This window comes from Taeniopygia guttata, chromosome 4A (genome assembly GCF_048771995.1).
Source record: "Taeniopygia guttata chromosome 4A, bTaeGut7.mat, whole genome shotgun sequence".
Classification (NCBI taxonomy): Eukaryota; Metazoa; Chordata; class Aves; order Passeriformes; family Estrildidae; genus Taeniopygia; species Taeniopygia guttata.
Window position 1 is genome coordinate 4097455 of NC_133029.1, and position 16110 is coordinate 4113564.

Here is a 16110-nt window from a genome sequence, read left to right on the forward strand (position 1 = left end):
TTAGATTTGGCAGAGTTAACTCAGCATCTCCAGCATAAGGTCACAACAGGGACTGTGACACCACCTTCACCTCAGAGGGGCAGGGCTGGAATCACTAAATCTGCTCTGTGAGGTGCAGCTGAGCTGCTTGGCTCCCAGAAGAACTCCAGCAATTCACACTGCTACTATTCACAGCAGAATTTGATGAAGTTAATTTTGTAATTGAAGCTGGTGCAGAAAGCCAGTGCAGATCCTCCTCCTGCACAAGGGATGAACTCCCCCAGTGCTGATTTGGGTGGTGTTGGATAAATCACAATTGGGCACTGCAAACTCCATCAGCCACTGGGGCTGGGATGGAGTGAGGGGGGAAATGGAACTTCACAAGTCTAGAGTAAATAGTTCATAAATTGTAAAAAGGAGGAGCCAGGTGACTTGCCCAGAAAAGGAGGTTTGGGATATTCCAGCTCAGTGCTAGGAATTCCTGGTGCAGTGTTTTGCCCAGACAGGGCACAGCAGCTCCATGTCACCCTGTGCACTCCCATGAACATCGTGGTTTCACCCAGCCCTTGGGGCCTGCAGCTCATTCTGATCAGAAAATTGTTTTACTTGTGCTGCACTTAGGAGCTTTTGTGTGAGAACAATAAATTAGAGGGCTGGCGTGGCCTCAGGCACAGATTTGAAACAAGTTTATGGGAACATAAAAGGAAGAAAGGCAAACCTGCTCTTTATGATTATTTACAACACTATTGGGAAGCTCCATTCCAGGGATTTCTGTTTGAAAAGTACCTTTCATGTTCTGCAGAATTATCTCCTGGCTTTTCAGCAGGTAAGGGGCTGAGAGTAAGAGCTCTGTAACAACCTGCTCAGCTCTATTTGATAAAGAGCTGGTGAATTAGGCCAGACAGATCTGACAATCTCCTGCTCACTTGTCCAGTTCAAGGGGGAAAATGTCTAATGGGGAATCAGGGCTGAAATTTCTAGTTGCCAAGAGCTTTACTTGGATGCTACTTTATGTAAAGTGAAAACTAAGTGCATTGAAACTGGAAAAGATATGTTAATCCCGGCTCACCATCTGATTTTGCCAAGACCTGTCAAAGAGACCAACATGCCTGAAATTTAAGGGAGAAAACTGAATTAACTCTAGTAATAAACAGGATGACTTAGGGAAAGTCTTGAATAATTTACTTGGTTATACTCCATAAGTATAAGTAGATAGGAGACACCTTAAAATTTGCTTATAATCAATAGAAATTTAATTCAGAATACATCAATTTTCAAACTGTTATTTTTTAAGTGAAATATTGTGCTATAACCTTTCAGGACTTGGAAAATATAGGAGTGACCCCTACAAAAATCAATCATCATTCTGTTTCAGAAGCAACTATTTGTTATATTCCTTGAATGAATGACAAAGATTTATGGGAGTTATTAAAATTGCAAAGTTAACCCAGTTATTCAAATCAAGAGTGATCAAATTATTCAGCCTAAAATAGAAACTTTTAAAAATTTAATATTTGGAATCCATGATGAGATTGCAAATGCACTGCACTGCATTTCAATGGCTTGTAAGTTTTAAATAACATAGATATTGTAAAACAACCGAATATTAAATTCAATGCTAATTAAAGTCATAAACAGGTTATGTGTGGTGTGGTAGGAGATGAAGCACTTCTGGGAAATAAGGCCTTTAACAAGCTTGGAGTAGCAAGCTAGAGATGAGCTCAAGTTCATTATTAATTCATTTCTAAGAACACGGCTCTGCTCGTGTAAGACCTGACAAAACAGCACGAGCATGAATTTTGCAAACCCGAGTAACACAGCAGGCAAAACTCAGCCACAGCTGAGTGCCTCAGAATAATCCAGCCCTACCCACTGGGGTCCAACTCTTCCTTCAGCAATGTGGGGTTAAAGGCACAGTAAAATATTCCAGAGTGGAAAAAAATTAATAAACAATTAATCTGGGGTGAGAAACTCTAAAAAGAGCTGTTAAAATAGAAGTGGTTGAAGAGAGGATAAAATTCCCCTTATAGTGAATGAGGAATACTCCTCTCCATGCCAGGACTCCTTCACTTCTCAGCATGAGGGATCCCCCCTTCCATCAGCAGGGAAAATCCAGTTAAATTCTGTGCTGAAAATAGGAGTGAGAGATACCACGTAAAATATTTGCTCTGTTTCCTCACATTATGGGACTAGCAATTCGCTGGGAAGCGAGAGATTTGTGGAATCAGTATTTTAAACACATTTTTTCATCTATGAATCTTGCTTCCTCATTTCAAATTTCACCCAGGATCTCTGGGAGAAGGAATTGTGAGAGCTGCAGGGGTGCCCAGGGATGTTACAGAGGTAGCAGAGTTATCCATCACTGGGGTGGGGAGGGAATTCCAATTGCTCTGCAGGGACAGAATTGCTGAAGGGAAACCACTGCACTAAATACTTCAAGTAGAAGCTCACCCTTTGCTTTCTTCTCAAAAAATCAGGGAAAAAGCTCTTGTAAATGCCAAAGTCTACGATGTTTAGGATGGCATGGTATGGAAGTACACGCTGGCACCTTCCCAGCTGCTTCTGTGCTCCAAGGCCTCACTGCAGCTTCCTGGGCTCCCCATGGAAAAATCAATGGATGTTGTAAAAGCAGCTCATTGAACGTGTGTCAAGACTTCCTGGTTTTCCTTGAGCCAGAACATTTTATGTATCATTTATAGATAGGATCAATGTCACTTCAACAAACGAGAGCTACCCCAGCAGCTGAAATTAAGGGAGACCAGGCAGAGTTAAACCAGCAAAAATCCTCACTTCAGTTTTGTGCAAACAAATCTGAACCACACCACAGAACTGAGCAACGGAACATTGACAACCTTGACCAAATCTTTTTCAGCAAACTTACACCCTGAAAGTATTCCACTCCTGGTAACTGAGACTCATCACCCTCCTCGCTGCAGGATGAACAGGCCTCCCTCCACATTTTCACCCCAGCATACCAAGAGCTGTGTAAGCCACAGAATAGAAATGTTCAATTCAACACTGGTTTTAGGCTTTAATATTCCAAAGGAAAAACCCCATCTTTATCTGTCTTTCCAAGCTGGCAAACATTAAGAATTGTAAGTAAGAACATCTCAAAGTTTCAGTTATCTGTGCCAGGAAAGATTTAAGACTTCCCAGCACGGTGACCTTGTCCCAGGTGTCCTTGTGCTTTCCACCTCAGCTGGGAATAAACGAATTTCTGAGGTAACAGGAGGAGGGAGCACATCTGACTCTGCCTGTTGGCATCTAAGGCCCTGTCCCACCTTCACATTCTCTGTCCTCACCACTGAATCACAAAGGAGAAGCACAGAGTAATTTGGGCTGGAGGAGCTCCCAGGAGGTGCCTGTTCCCACACCCAGCCACAGCAGGGTCAGCTTTAATGCTGGATCAGGTTGTCCACTGCCTTGTCCAGTCAGAAGTTTGGAATGTCCTCCCAGCACATCCAAGGACATTTAAAACTCACTACAACACCAAAAATGGAATTTTCCTTGCTTCTGCTCTGTGTTGGGACAGTGATGTGGTGAATAAAATTAATCACTGCCTATTTTCTGTGTTGTTGGTTGTTCTTGGCATTGGAGGGAAAAAAAAAAAATATATATATATACACAGACATATCCCACTACCTGAGTGTAGTCTATACGAGCTTTGGTGTGGGTACATTGTTTAATATACCAGAAACACTGATCCCACTAAGATTTCCAGCCTTTACCTACAAAACATCGCAAGGGTGATGAACCTTAGCTCATCAACAAAAGAAAAAATTCTAATGAACATAGAGACCAGCACAAGTAACTTTCCTTTGCAGAACTGAGACGTGTCATGGCAGGAAATGTTAGCAAAGCGAGCCACAGAATGTGATGTATTTATTGAAATTAATGGAAAACTAATTCCTGAGAACACCATGAGCCAGCATCCCATCAGGCTTCAGGAGGATTTTCCTATGTGAGATGAAATATTGAAGCAGCAGGATAAAGAACATCCCACAACAAAGCGGACACACAACTCACCTGTTCATCTCTTCAAGGCAGTCGGTTGCGAAGTAGAAGCTCTTTATTTTGGGGTGACATGCTTTGAAGGCACTACAAAAAAGAGCACAAAGAATAAAAACCACATTTTCTTTCAAACATCTTGTCTACAAATACACCAGTCCGTCCTGCTCTATGATTCTTCAGCATGTTACAGGTTTCAGAGGTATTTTTCATCTTCAGTCTGAATTTTGCTGCCTAAATTTATAGATGGACTCCCCCCGATCTGATTTCATCTACATTTGTGAGCCTCATATTTTGCAAATATTTCAAAAGCACTTGAATGACTTAAAAATATAAATCCTTTTGATAACCACTGATGTTCTACATCTAAATAATTCTTGGGTGAATTTGAAAGTCTTATTGAGTATATTCAAGTACATCTAAGTTGTGTTCCAAAGATCAGCTAAAGGAATAAATGTTTGATCCCCCACCTCTTCTCACGTATTTGATGACTGTTTCATGTTCTACAAAAAGAAATGCAGAGGGCTGCCAAGTGGAACTAGAAATCACTGGAATAATGGATAATAATCAGATGTCATGGGTGATTATAGTTCACATAAATGCTTTTTATTAATGCTTTTATGTGCTCTAATCCCTGAGATCTCCCTCAGCTGAGCAGTTGAAAACTGCTAAGAACAATAATCACAGTTTTTAAATTTTTTTTGTGTGGGTATAATGAAAAGGAGTTTTGCTATCAAGGAAACCAGAAGGTCCCAGCATTAAAGACTATTAATTTGCTTAGCTGGCAAATGCTAAAAAAATGCCACACTATCATTCATAACATTTATGTTAAAACACTGACATTTATATGGTAATTACCAGATGTAAGAATTAGATTAGGAATCATTACACGTGGAATTATGAAGAACCTGTGATGCAACGTTTCCACTATTAATAGCTTAAATGCAAATGAGTGTTTTAATAATTACTATGACTTATTGCAGTTTTCAAAGACAAGATGAAAGCTGAAGAAGCTTCACCTGGGCACAGTGAGTTTTTAATATATATAATTAATACAAATGCATCCAGCAACAGCTTTCCTGACAAAAGCCCTACAGCAGAGTTGTATTTCTGTGCAGTTTCTTTTTTCATGAGATTGGGGATATAAAGGGTAAGGTTATCTTTGCACAGAGGGTTATCATTAAATATTAAATTCCATAAAAGAAGACTGTAGAGGTATTTAAGTTTTGTTTTGGCATCTGGACAGTGAAAATTTCCACTGCAAAGCCTCACTGCCCTAGCTACTGGTACTTTGTAAATAAGAAAAGTGAGTGACTGAGAAATCCCACACAGGGATTTCCTGGTGCCCACTAGATGGCACAGGCTTGTTAATTATCTCTCTTTTGCTCATTATATAAATGCAGTTTTAAGTATGCTCTGAGCAACTTCATGCTTTCTTTTAACTGATTGGTATGATATGGTTTTAGTGTCAAGAATTCTTATCATTCTTAGTCTTCTGCTTTTGATGTGGAACTTTTTAATCCCCCTATGCCAGCTGAGTACCAGCAACTCCAACTGGTTCTGTGGAAACAGCTGTGGGTAAGAAAGGTGGAACAGCTTTGTGTGTTTGTGAATTACAGCAGTACATGGCACATCTTTCATTACACAGAGATTAGCAAATACTGTACCTTCAACAGAAATTCCTTACACTACCGCATTTTTCATGCCTAAAATAGAAAATCATGACTAAACAAACACTCTTGCATAGTTCTACTGTTGGTCTGAACTCCCTGCAGCATCTGCACCTTCTCCTGCTCCACTTGCCCAACCATCTCCCAGTGGGATTGGCTTGGATTGGAGAGGATTAGGTGCTGGATCTAAAGATCCTAATCCTCCTGGCTAATCCTGAGACACTATCACATGATGGAGTTTCTGCTTGTAAATAGGATTATTTTCCTAGACAGGAAATTTAAATACATACAGGCATTCAAATGCCAATATTAGGGTTTCAAGTCAATGTTAATGGGTGGAAGTTAGTGTGATAAACAGAGTTTAATTTGGCTTCCCTGTTCTCCTGTAATGTGATAAAATCTATGATTAGTGGATCATTTTTTTAGTGGAAGGCGTCCCTGCCCATGGTAGGGGTGAAATGGGATGATCTTTAAGGTCCCTTCCAACCCACACAGGGCTGTGAGCCTGTGATTATGAGGATATTTTACATTCTCACAGAGCCCTGCCTCAGTTCAGGCACAGAGAGGTGAAATCAGGAGTATGCAACAGGCCAGGCACTGTCTGCAGGCTCCTGGCTCAGCTGTTACAGAACTTGTGAACGTGTCATAAAATGCAGAGAGAGCAGGAATTTTGTCAGGGTAAATCAGTTAAATGCTGCAGGTCTGGCTGCTTCTGCAAAGGAGTTCCCCTGCAAACAGCTCTAATTGGTTACAGTATGAATGTTCCTTGAGATCTTTCTGCCTGATATTGTGATAATTTCCTGAGATAGTGAACATTAAAGCTGCAATAATGTATTCACTGTTACATATCTGCAGACTGCAGAAAAGAGACCTTCATTGCTATGAAATGGAGATCCCAGTTCTGTGCAAACTTGTGATTTAAATGTATTGCAGTTCTGTGTCAGGACTGCAAAACACAACAATAAATCCATCTTCCTCTCCCAGCAGTGTCACTAAGATTATTATTAGGGAAGTGTTTAGATACATTTCTGGCATTAGTTACTGCAGTCTCCAGGGAAACAATTTGAGTTGTATAAATATGAATAATTTAGAGGAATTATATCTATATATTTACATTTGGCTTGGTTTGGAGGGCCTCAGACTGGCTGCAATAATCAAGATGTGGGGTAGTGAGTGCCAGTTTAAAGAATAATCCCTCCATCCACTGGCTGCACTCCAGTTAACACAGCTCAGAGTTTCCTCCCTGTGGGGGCCACTGGTGCTCAAGGAGGCTTTGCTGTCTGCAAAGACTGTCAAGTTCTTTTCAGAAATGATAAAATTATGAAACTAGCAGCATTTAAGCTGTACCTTCATGTCTGCCTGTACTACAATGACATTTGTATAGAGCTCTGACTGCACACTTTCAATATGAAGTGCCAACATTGTGGCATATCCTTGATAAATTTAAGACCCAAATTTCCATTAACTAGGCAATGAAAATTTTCACTAGGTGGAAATCGTTGAAGGTTCAGGCAAGGCACCAGTTGATAAGGATTAATTATACCTGTGGCTCAATTAATCTTTATAGTTGGGGATCAGCATCATCATGGGGCATTCTAATTATCAGTATCTTTGAAAATAACACAATATTCATGTCATGCCACAGCATACTAACTCAAATAACTATAATTTCTCATACACTGTGATCACTTTTAATCAGGAGGATGCAGGTGGTGCCTAAAAGCAGTGGAAAGTTTTTCAGTGGCAATGAAAACACCTCCTTTCACAGGGACAAGGTCATTTGCACGTCCAGTATAGCCTGGAGAGCTGCAGGAGCCTGAGATAATGCCATGGCTCCTGAAATAATCAGGGTACCTTCATTAAATGCATTACTGAGGCAAATCATCAAACCATACCGACTGATGCATTCAATTATCTGTATTCTTGTGAAAGCTTTCTTAGGGCTATTCCATCACTGTGGGCCATGGACATCAGGAGCAGCCAGGCTGGGGAGCAGAGCTCCCCTCCCTCAGAACAGTGGGGAAGAGAAATCCATTAATTATCCCAGTAAGTCTTCAAATCCTTCCCTTTCAAAAGGGTTGGAAAGTTTCACATCAATAGCTCTGAAAATAACAGAGATCTGAGGGGAAATCCAAACTGAGGTCCAAAACTTTCTTAGTTCTGCACTGGGGAGAACTGAAGGAAAAGTGACACTGTGGTTTTGGCTTTTCCCTGGGATCAGGCAATGGAATGATGCTCAGTCCTGGCCTTGCAGGACAGCCCAGAAGAGGACAGGTAAATATTTTCCAGGTGTGCTCACAGGGGCTGTGGGCTGCAGCTGGCTGGACACAGCCAGGGCCCCACTCCCACGTGATGAATATTCTGAATATTCTGAATATTCTGAATATTCTGAATTGCACTGCGCTCACTTCCAGGTAAAACAGTGGCTAAGGTAAGGTGCAGTTCTTGTGATGGGAGAAATATATAAATGGTAGTCCATGAAGGAGGAAATCAAATGGAAATTCAGCTCAGGGAAAAAGGGAATATACCAAGAACATCTTCATTATACTTTTACCTCTGGACCTGCCTCTTTTTGAAAGGATTCAAAGCCTGAAGGTTCTCAGCTTTCAGTCGTGTGCAAAGTTTCAGTTAATCAGACTTTTCCCTGTGCATATACCCTGCAGAAATCCTCCTCTAAGCTGAGTTCTGAGGGATTGTGCTCTCATGCTTTGAGGAAAGCTCTGGAAGCTATTTCTGTCTGTGCACAATGACCTTCTGTTTGATCTTGGTTAATTCACTGAAATCTGTTAAGTGCTTTATATTCCTAACAAAAGGATATTATTTTTCCTGTATTTTTGTTCAATATCATTATTAATATCTACTCATTGCTCTGAGGTATTTATAGTGCTCAGTTCATGTTTAATTTCTATAGTGATACCCTCAGCTGAAAGGAGAAATAGAAGTGTAAATTGCACTGTCTTGTACTTCTCTGACACAGTAATAATATCTCCAGACAAGAACAGGCAACTGAAGAGGTTTGATTTTCTGATGAGCAGTCTCTATTGTAATTCATATCTTCAATATTTCTATGTTATTGTGCTCATCGTTATAGGACTTGTTTCCTCAGACCAAAACTGCATTCAGTCATTGGAAAAGCAGAGGGAAAATCCAGGAAGCTTAGTTAAAAGTAGGAACGCATACAGAAGACATGCAAATAATTCAGGAGATACCAGCAAAGTGCTGCTCTCAAAGCATTGCAATTGTTCTCTTCAACCTGTTGATTGCAATCCCAACACTGTTTGGAAGCAGTTTCCAATGGGTGTCTGTTATTAAATATTCCTTAATTGTGCAAAGCTTATAATGTGCTTTTTAGTGGAATTTAGCAGTAGCAATATGCACATAAGCAATAACGCAGAGTTCATTTTGTATATGGAACCTAAATATTTTAGCAGCTGAGAGCAACACAATATTGGGTATGAAAAGCTTCCCCCATAAAAGAGAAAATTAAGATTATTTTCACCATTCCCTGCTATGGTATTTGTTATGCTATTTCCTGTGGGAAAATACTGCCCTACTGAATGATAAAAGAAAGTTTTATCTCTTTACTAAAGTATTCATTGCTTTTTGATTTACTTATTTAGCTGAAGCTGTAATTGGACTATCTGGCAAGCTGGCTAAAGAGTTATTCAATTCATTTTAATCCAGTAAATGGAATTTACATTACATTGCATCTTTTATAATAAAGAGAAATTCTAAAGCTTAGGTGGATCTATGATGTTATATTTACAGTTTTTCAAAGTTTTTTCTCAGTAACTTCCTTCTCTGGTCTTTGAAAGTGTTCAGTACCATGTATTGCAAACTTCCAAGAGCAATCCTTTACAAACATAATTGATACATTACTCACTGTTTTCGTCTGCATTCAATTGCTCTGTCTATCCTGAATTCAGGTAAACTAATGAATCCTTCTGCTTTTTCATCCTATTGAATGAGAAAAAAAAGATGTTGAAAATGAATATAGAATTAAAGAAGAGAGAAATGAGCAGCAGCTGTTTGGGGTTTATACAAAGAACAACTACTCCAAGGAAGTACTGAATGCATTTTGAACATACTGTTTTTTCTATGAAACGGATTCAATCCATCACACAATGTAAATAACCTCTGTGAGGTAACTAAAGTGATAATTTCTCAAAGGAGGCACAGCCATCCCAATTCCCCTTTTGCTGAAGATCACAGAAAACTTTTCAGGCCCAAACACAGCACCTAAACAGAGCAGAGCTCTCGGATTCTTCCCCATAAATCAGTATTTTACAGCTGTTTGTCTCTCTTGAAAGTCACAGTTGTCACACCACGTGTGTCCCTGAGGAGCTTCCTTGGCGAGGCCAACCTTTGGTTAAATGGGGGGAAATCACCAGGAAATTTATCCCGCCATTTTTTGCTTCTTTTGAAGCAATTCAGCAGGAGACGCAGGGAGACATTTTAACACCAGGCAGGTTTCTGAAAGGTGCTAGCAATGGCAAAGTGAATTCTGGCTTGGTTTGGGGCACAGCCTGAGAGCCAGGGGGACACAGCCCGTGCCCCCACCTGGCACGGGAAATGTCAAACCCCACAAAACCTGAACAGCCTCCTGGGCTACAAAAGCCAAAAAACTGAGGGGAATTTTGCTGCTAAACTCATCCTCTGGAAGAAAATGGGAGAGTGGAGTAAAAGATCAGTGACCAAAGCAGGCTGCAGAGCTGAGTTCAAGCGCTGGGGCTGCTGCACATGAATGGAGGAGCAGCACTGAACCATTCTGGACTTCTCCCCTCTGTTATTTCCCTACATTTATGCAGATTGCACCAGCACAGACCCATTGGTTTTCAGGAAAATTTCACCAAGAACAGCATTTTACACATGAGAAACTGCAAACTCCAGACTAATTCAGCAAAAAGCAAGAGGAACATCGATACAAAAATAACTTCTGGATAAAGAGATTTACAAATTCAGATTTTCACATCTGCTTCACAGAATGCTTAACTAACACAAATGGTTACACTTTACACATCCCTCCCCCCAAGTGAAACTGGGGAGAGCTGAGTGTGAACACTGTGTTAGTCCAAATAAATCTGTGGAAAAGGATTAACTACAGACATACTAATTTCTTAAAGACTGCCATGAACATCTGTTATTTTATTAAGCTTGAACATGGACTTGGAGATTTTAAAAAAGAATTTCAGTTGAAATATTTCCAGACAGTGTCCCATACCTGGCAGTTAACGTGGCCCATCATTCATGCCCAGTTCATCCGAGCACGCAGTAAAAATACACTTAAAAAGAACTATAAAGCTAAAAGTTTCATTTTGACTTTTTCCAAGCATGGCTTGTACTTACATTCTGGTTTGTGTACCAGTATAAGGAGGAATCCTTCAGAATGAACCAGTACTTTTTCCATTTCTGGGTGAAATAACCTTTGGCATCCTTTTTCTTCCAGAGCCAGCCCTCGCAGTCGCCGTGGCCCAGGTCCTTGCAGGAGATGCGCCTCCTGCTCACGCTGGAGAGGGAATTCCCTGGGAACACCACGGGGTCAGAGGGCAAAATATTCAATTTTAATTCAAAAATTTCCCTCCCAGCCAAACCCTCTCCAGACTCAGAACGAGCCATTTCCAAATTCAGCAGTGCCCTGTGATTTTGGTCTGCCTGTGAACACAAAATGCAAAGGGCCTGGTTTGTGCAATGCTTTATTTAATCTCTGGAGGGATCGTTCCTCTAAGGGCTGCATTTTTTTGCTGATGAAGATGGACAGCACCATTCCAAAGTAAAAATGTATTTATTTAGCCTCAGTCAGGAACTCAGAATATGATACAATCTGTGCACAGATGCAAATGCTACTTTTTTCTATATATCTTCCCTTTAGCAGCAGAAGCCCTGTCAAATAATGGGAATTTTTAAACACAATTTTTATAAACAATAAAAAGGAAACATTGTTCACTTCCATAACTGTGTACATGCTTACATTATTTTTATCTTGAAGTGAGCAACAATATTTTAACTTTACAGCATCCTGTTAAAGGCACAGCACCAGGAATAGGGTTGTTTATCTTTTTCTTGGTGTTATTTCAAGGAATCCTATCCGAAAGGCTTAGATTGCTGTGTATATATTAATAAAACCAGGGATTTTTTTAAAATAAATATGGTATATTTTCCTGATAAAAAGCTCTGTAGGAAATTTCCTTAACATACCAGACTTTTTTTTTCTGTGAAAAATCAAGTTTATGATGCTATGAGAATTATATTTGTCCTACAGCTGGGAAACAGGGAAGAAATATAGAGAATATAAGATACCACCCTTTGCTCTGCAGTGTTCCACAGGTAAATTCTCATCAATTTGCTCATAGATGCTCCTTGCCTTCTTCCGAAAGAAGAAGAAATTTTTCCACCCACCCAAGCAATATTGTACCTATAAAATATTTCTTTTGGTATTTTAATTTGGTATTTTCCTCTGTTGCTTACCATCAAATTTAGAAATATTTAATCAAGTTGAACTTTTGTTACAGATCACTTATTATCAGAGAAGGACCCTCATTTTCTAGTTTCAAAATGTTAACTGAAAGAAGTTACCTTTTGACCATTTTCTGCTTTTTACCCTGAGGGAAGCGTAATGGAATGACTGTAAGGAAAAAAATAAATAAATTATGAGACACCAGTGCAAGTAACAGCAGTAACATGTAAGAGCTTTCATGCACTCCCCTCTCCAGGGTTATCACAGCATCAGTGATCACAGAATCTCCCTTCTGTCATTTTTCTCTTACAACTTTCCTCAACATCATAAAGAAAACAACACTCTGCTAAATCTGCAAATTAAAATCGCTTTAAAAATATTAATTACAATTAAAGCATCGGGGATTCTTTGCATGAATAGCCGTGCAGTAGTTTCAAAACTAAAGATATAAACTCCCATGAATGAGCTGATAAACTGACTGGTATTTGAAGTTTGTTGCATCAAGGAAATAATTACAAAAAATAGGCATTCAAAAAGAAATATCCACCACAAACATTATACAAAAAATCATGTGATTAATGACGTGTCGAAGTCACACTCTTCTCACCATAAAAAAAAAATTTTTAGGTTGGTGGTTGACAGAATAAGTCTCTGCTGAAAAAAAAATAAAACTCTTTTTCTTTTGTGGCAGCTTTAGAAAATTGCTACAGATTCTGAAAAAACCAAAAAATAAACAAACAGACAAAAAAACAACCAAACAACAAAATCCTAAAAGAATCTCTTTATTTAAACCTAAAACCAGGGATAGTACTCAAAAGCTGGTAAGAATTTTCCTCCAATGAACAACTGCTCAAGTACCTAGAAAATAATCAGGTGAAAACAAGACTCCAGCTCCAGAGAGAAACAGGTTTATTTTAAATGACAGCAGCAGAGGGAGGAGCGGGTTTGGACATCCACAACCCTGATTTAGCCCTTCACAGGGGGAAGGCTTTGAGGGGACTGCAGGGACCAGCAGCTCCTGACCTCACCTGCTCTCCCAGCCAGCCCCAGGACAGGAATGTCCCACCAAATGGGACAATTCTGGCAGGGGAAGCTCAGTGAGCGAGGGTGCAGCGTCCACTAACTCAGCACATCTCCCTTGTTTAACTTCACCTCTGCAAATGTACCTCTCTGCTCAGGAAAGGACAAAGATTAATGCTCCTGTGCTGGAGGAAATGTGGCAAAATCCAGAAAATGGAACAGCAAAACTCTGAGAGAAGGTATCAAATGTGCCCAGCAGCTCTGGGGGTTTGTGGATGTGCTGCAAATCACAGCAGCACTATTGATCTGTCCTGGTGTGTCTGCTGGAGTTCTGTGGTGGCTGGGGCTGGAACAATCCGCTCAATGTTCCTCTTGCCAGAGAAATGCATTAGGGCAAAGCAGGTGTGTTCCTGAAAAAGACATCACTAAATTTCCCCCCAGTTTAGGCTAGAGAAATGTAGGGATAGAATAAAACCCTATAATCAAATATGGGCAAATTTAAAGAATTAAATGAAATATCTAGAGGAGATACTCACCAGAAACTGATATTCATCATTTAATATGAAAGTTTTAAAAATAATGAAAGAAACAGCACAACAAATCAAGAGAGAGGTGAATTTTGAAATAAAAAATATCCTTCTTCTAAAACACTTAGCTAATTATTCTTCCCATTTTGTTTATGCACACATAGAATGTATTCAAACCAAGGAAACTAGAGAAAGTGAAAGGCTTGCAATACCTTGGGAATCAGTAGCTAATTAGCACTGCTAACGTAAAAATTCAAATTCCACATTCTGAGAGATAAAAGAACCACTATAATATAATTAACTTGGTGGCAAACACTGTGAGGAAACAGAGCCCACAACTCCAAATGACTCAGAGTTGCTATGGGAGACAGACAGATGATGGAGAGCTCGATGGGGCTGTCAGCATTTCAATTCTTATCTCCAAACCACACCACGAGGCCACAGCAGGGAGTGCACACCCTGCCACCCCCACCCAAAGCCCAGTGTAAAATGAAAGGAAAAAAAGTGCTAGAATTGAATGGATGCTACTGAAGATAAATTAAGGAGATCTCAGTGTAATCAGGGGGTAGGAAAAGTGCTACAGAAACACTAAATGGGCACAGAAACATTAAATGAAAAGCAAAACTGGTTCCTTGTTGCTCCGCTGGTTTTAACCTTGGGAGCTCTTAGGGAAAACTGTTTAGAACTGAGTCATCCCAGCCACAGAAGGGTTTGGGTTGGGAGGGACCTTAAAGCTCATCCCATTCCCTCTGCCACGGGCAGGGACACCTTCCACTGTCCCAGGGTGTGCAAGCCCTGTCCAGCCTAATCAGTGTAAAAAGTGCCAAGTCAGAATGAAGAACTGACATGCTACAAATGAAGCTTCTGTTGTTTGTCCTTTGTATGAAATAAAAAAAATCCTTTTTTTTTTACAGCTATTCTCCACTGAAAATGGAGCACTCAAAGCTGGTACCACAAAAATATTTGAAAATCTTAATCCCCAATCTGCTTTTCATAGTATTGGTACTATTTAATATTCTAAGAGTTTTCAAACTTTTCTTTACCTTCAGGGTAAGCCTCCCTCCAGAAGTGCCTTGCAGCCCAACGTGGTGTGTGATGCTCCTCCCCAAACCATCACATACTTGAGAACACACACCAAGATTCCTAAAATTAACTGAATTCCTAAGTTCCTAACCTTAACTAAAAGTATTGCAGAAACACTGACCACTGTGGATGCAGCACCCAGTTTCCTTAACATGGAAATTATTCCTCAATTTTTGTTTTCAGCTTCTTTCATAACGTAGGCAAATGTCAAGATTTGGGATATCTAAGGTATCTTTTAAAAATATAGCAATGAATTGAACACTTGAGGAGTTTTTTGCTTATTTCAAGTATATTTATAAATCATTACCTTCCTCATGGATATGTTTCCTGGATGGTCAATGGCAGAACTTGCATATCTAGGACAAACAGAAGAAAGATGTCAAATAACCACAGGAAAAAAAACCCAAACTGATTACATAGTGCTTACGGACACTGTGAATTTCTAAATATAACTGCAGCATCCTGCAGCACAAAGTTCTATAAGATTTTGCTACAGGATGCCACAGATACCAAGAATTGACACATTAAAATGCAAAATACCATCTCTGATATATGTGAGTTCTGTAAAGACTGGAGAACAAAGCAGGGCAGCAGCACCAGAGGCCTTTCCTCATCCAGTGCAAACAGTATTGGCCATGATGGAAATAGGACACTGAATCAGGGTCAGATTTGTCCTTTTTATCCATTTTTCAGAACTTGGACTTTGGATTTTGGATTTACCTACCTGGTCACAGGAATGCATTTTTAATTACCTCATCTGGATCCATGATTTACATTTAGGTTACTAGAACTTCCATCTCTTATATAATATATTCCTATTGCAACAAGTAAATTCTCACTGCAGATTAATTATTGAGTATTTTGTAGTGAGGTTTGAAATCCCTGGCTCAGGTCTCTGCTCTGGGCTGTTGATGCTTCAAGCAAATCAGGTGCACCTGTAAATCTCTGCAGTACAGGTGCATCTGAACACGCAACATTGACAGCAAAATGTCAAGACTGAAAGTTATTTTTAAAATGTTTATCTCTTCTTATCTCTCCAGCATTAACCACAAGTAAAAAAAAGTAATTTCCAAAGCACACCGCCGTGACTGTGATTAAAATAATTTTAAGCATTATTTGCAAAGACAAAATGTGTTATGAGAAAGAACTTGAGCAGTATTTTCACATGAAAACAAAGCAAATATCCAGCAAAATGTTCATCCAAGCAGCAGCTGTGCCCCGTGTGAGTGATGCAGTTTTTCTGCCTCTCTCCCCTTGCAGGTCTGGCTGCTGAGGGAAGCAGAGATTTGCACCCAGGTGCCCACAGGGATGTCACAGCTATGTGACACAGCCCTGGCCAGAACCCACAGCTGTTGAGGCTTCCTATTAC

At 39.9% G+C, this 16110-nt stretch overlaps 1 protein-coding gene across 1 annotated transcript in view; it reads right to left on the reverse strand.

Moving 5' to 3' along the window:
* LOC100218233 (connector enhancer of kinase suppressor of ras 2) overlaps window positions 1–16110 on the reverse strand; it is a 170122-nt gene that overhangs the window by 16732 nt on the left and 137280 nt on the right. Inside the window, exons 16-20 of the mRNA XM_072929029.1 lie at window positions 15049–15097; window positions 12231–12279; window positions 11004–11179; window positions 9541–9614; window positions 4006–4077 (exon numbers count right to left, since the gene is read on the reverse strand). Of these exons, the coding sequence (XP_072785130.1) occupies window positions 4006–4077; window positions 9541–9614; window positions 11004–11179; window positions 12231–12279; window positions 15049–15097 (420 nt within the window). The remainder of the gene's footprint in view (window positions 1–4005; window positions 4078–9540; window positions 9615–11003; window positions 11180–12230; window positions 12280–15048; window positions 15098–16110) is intronic.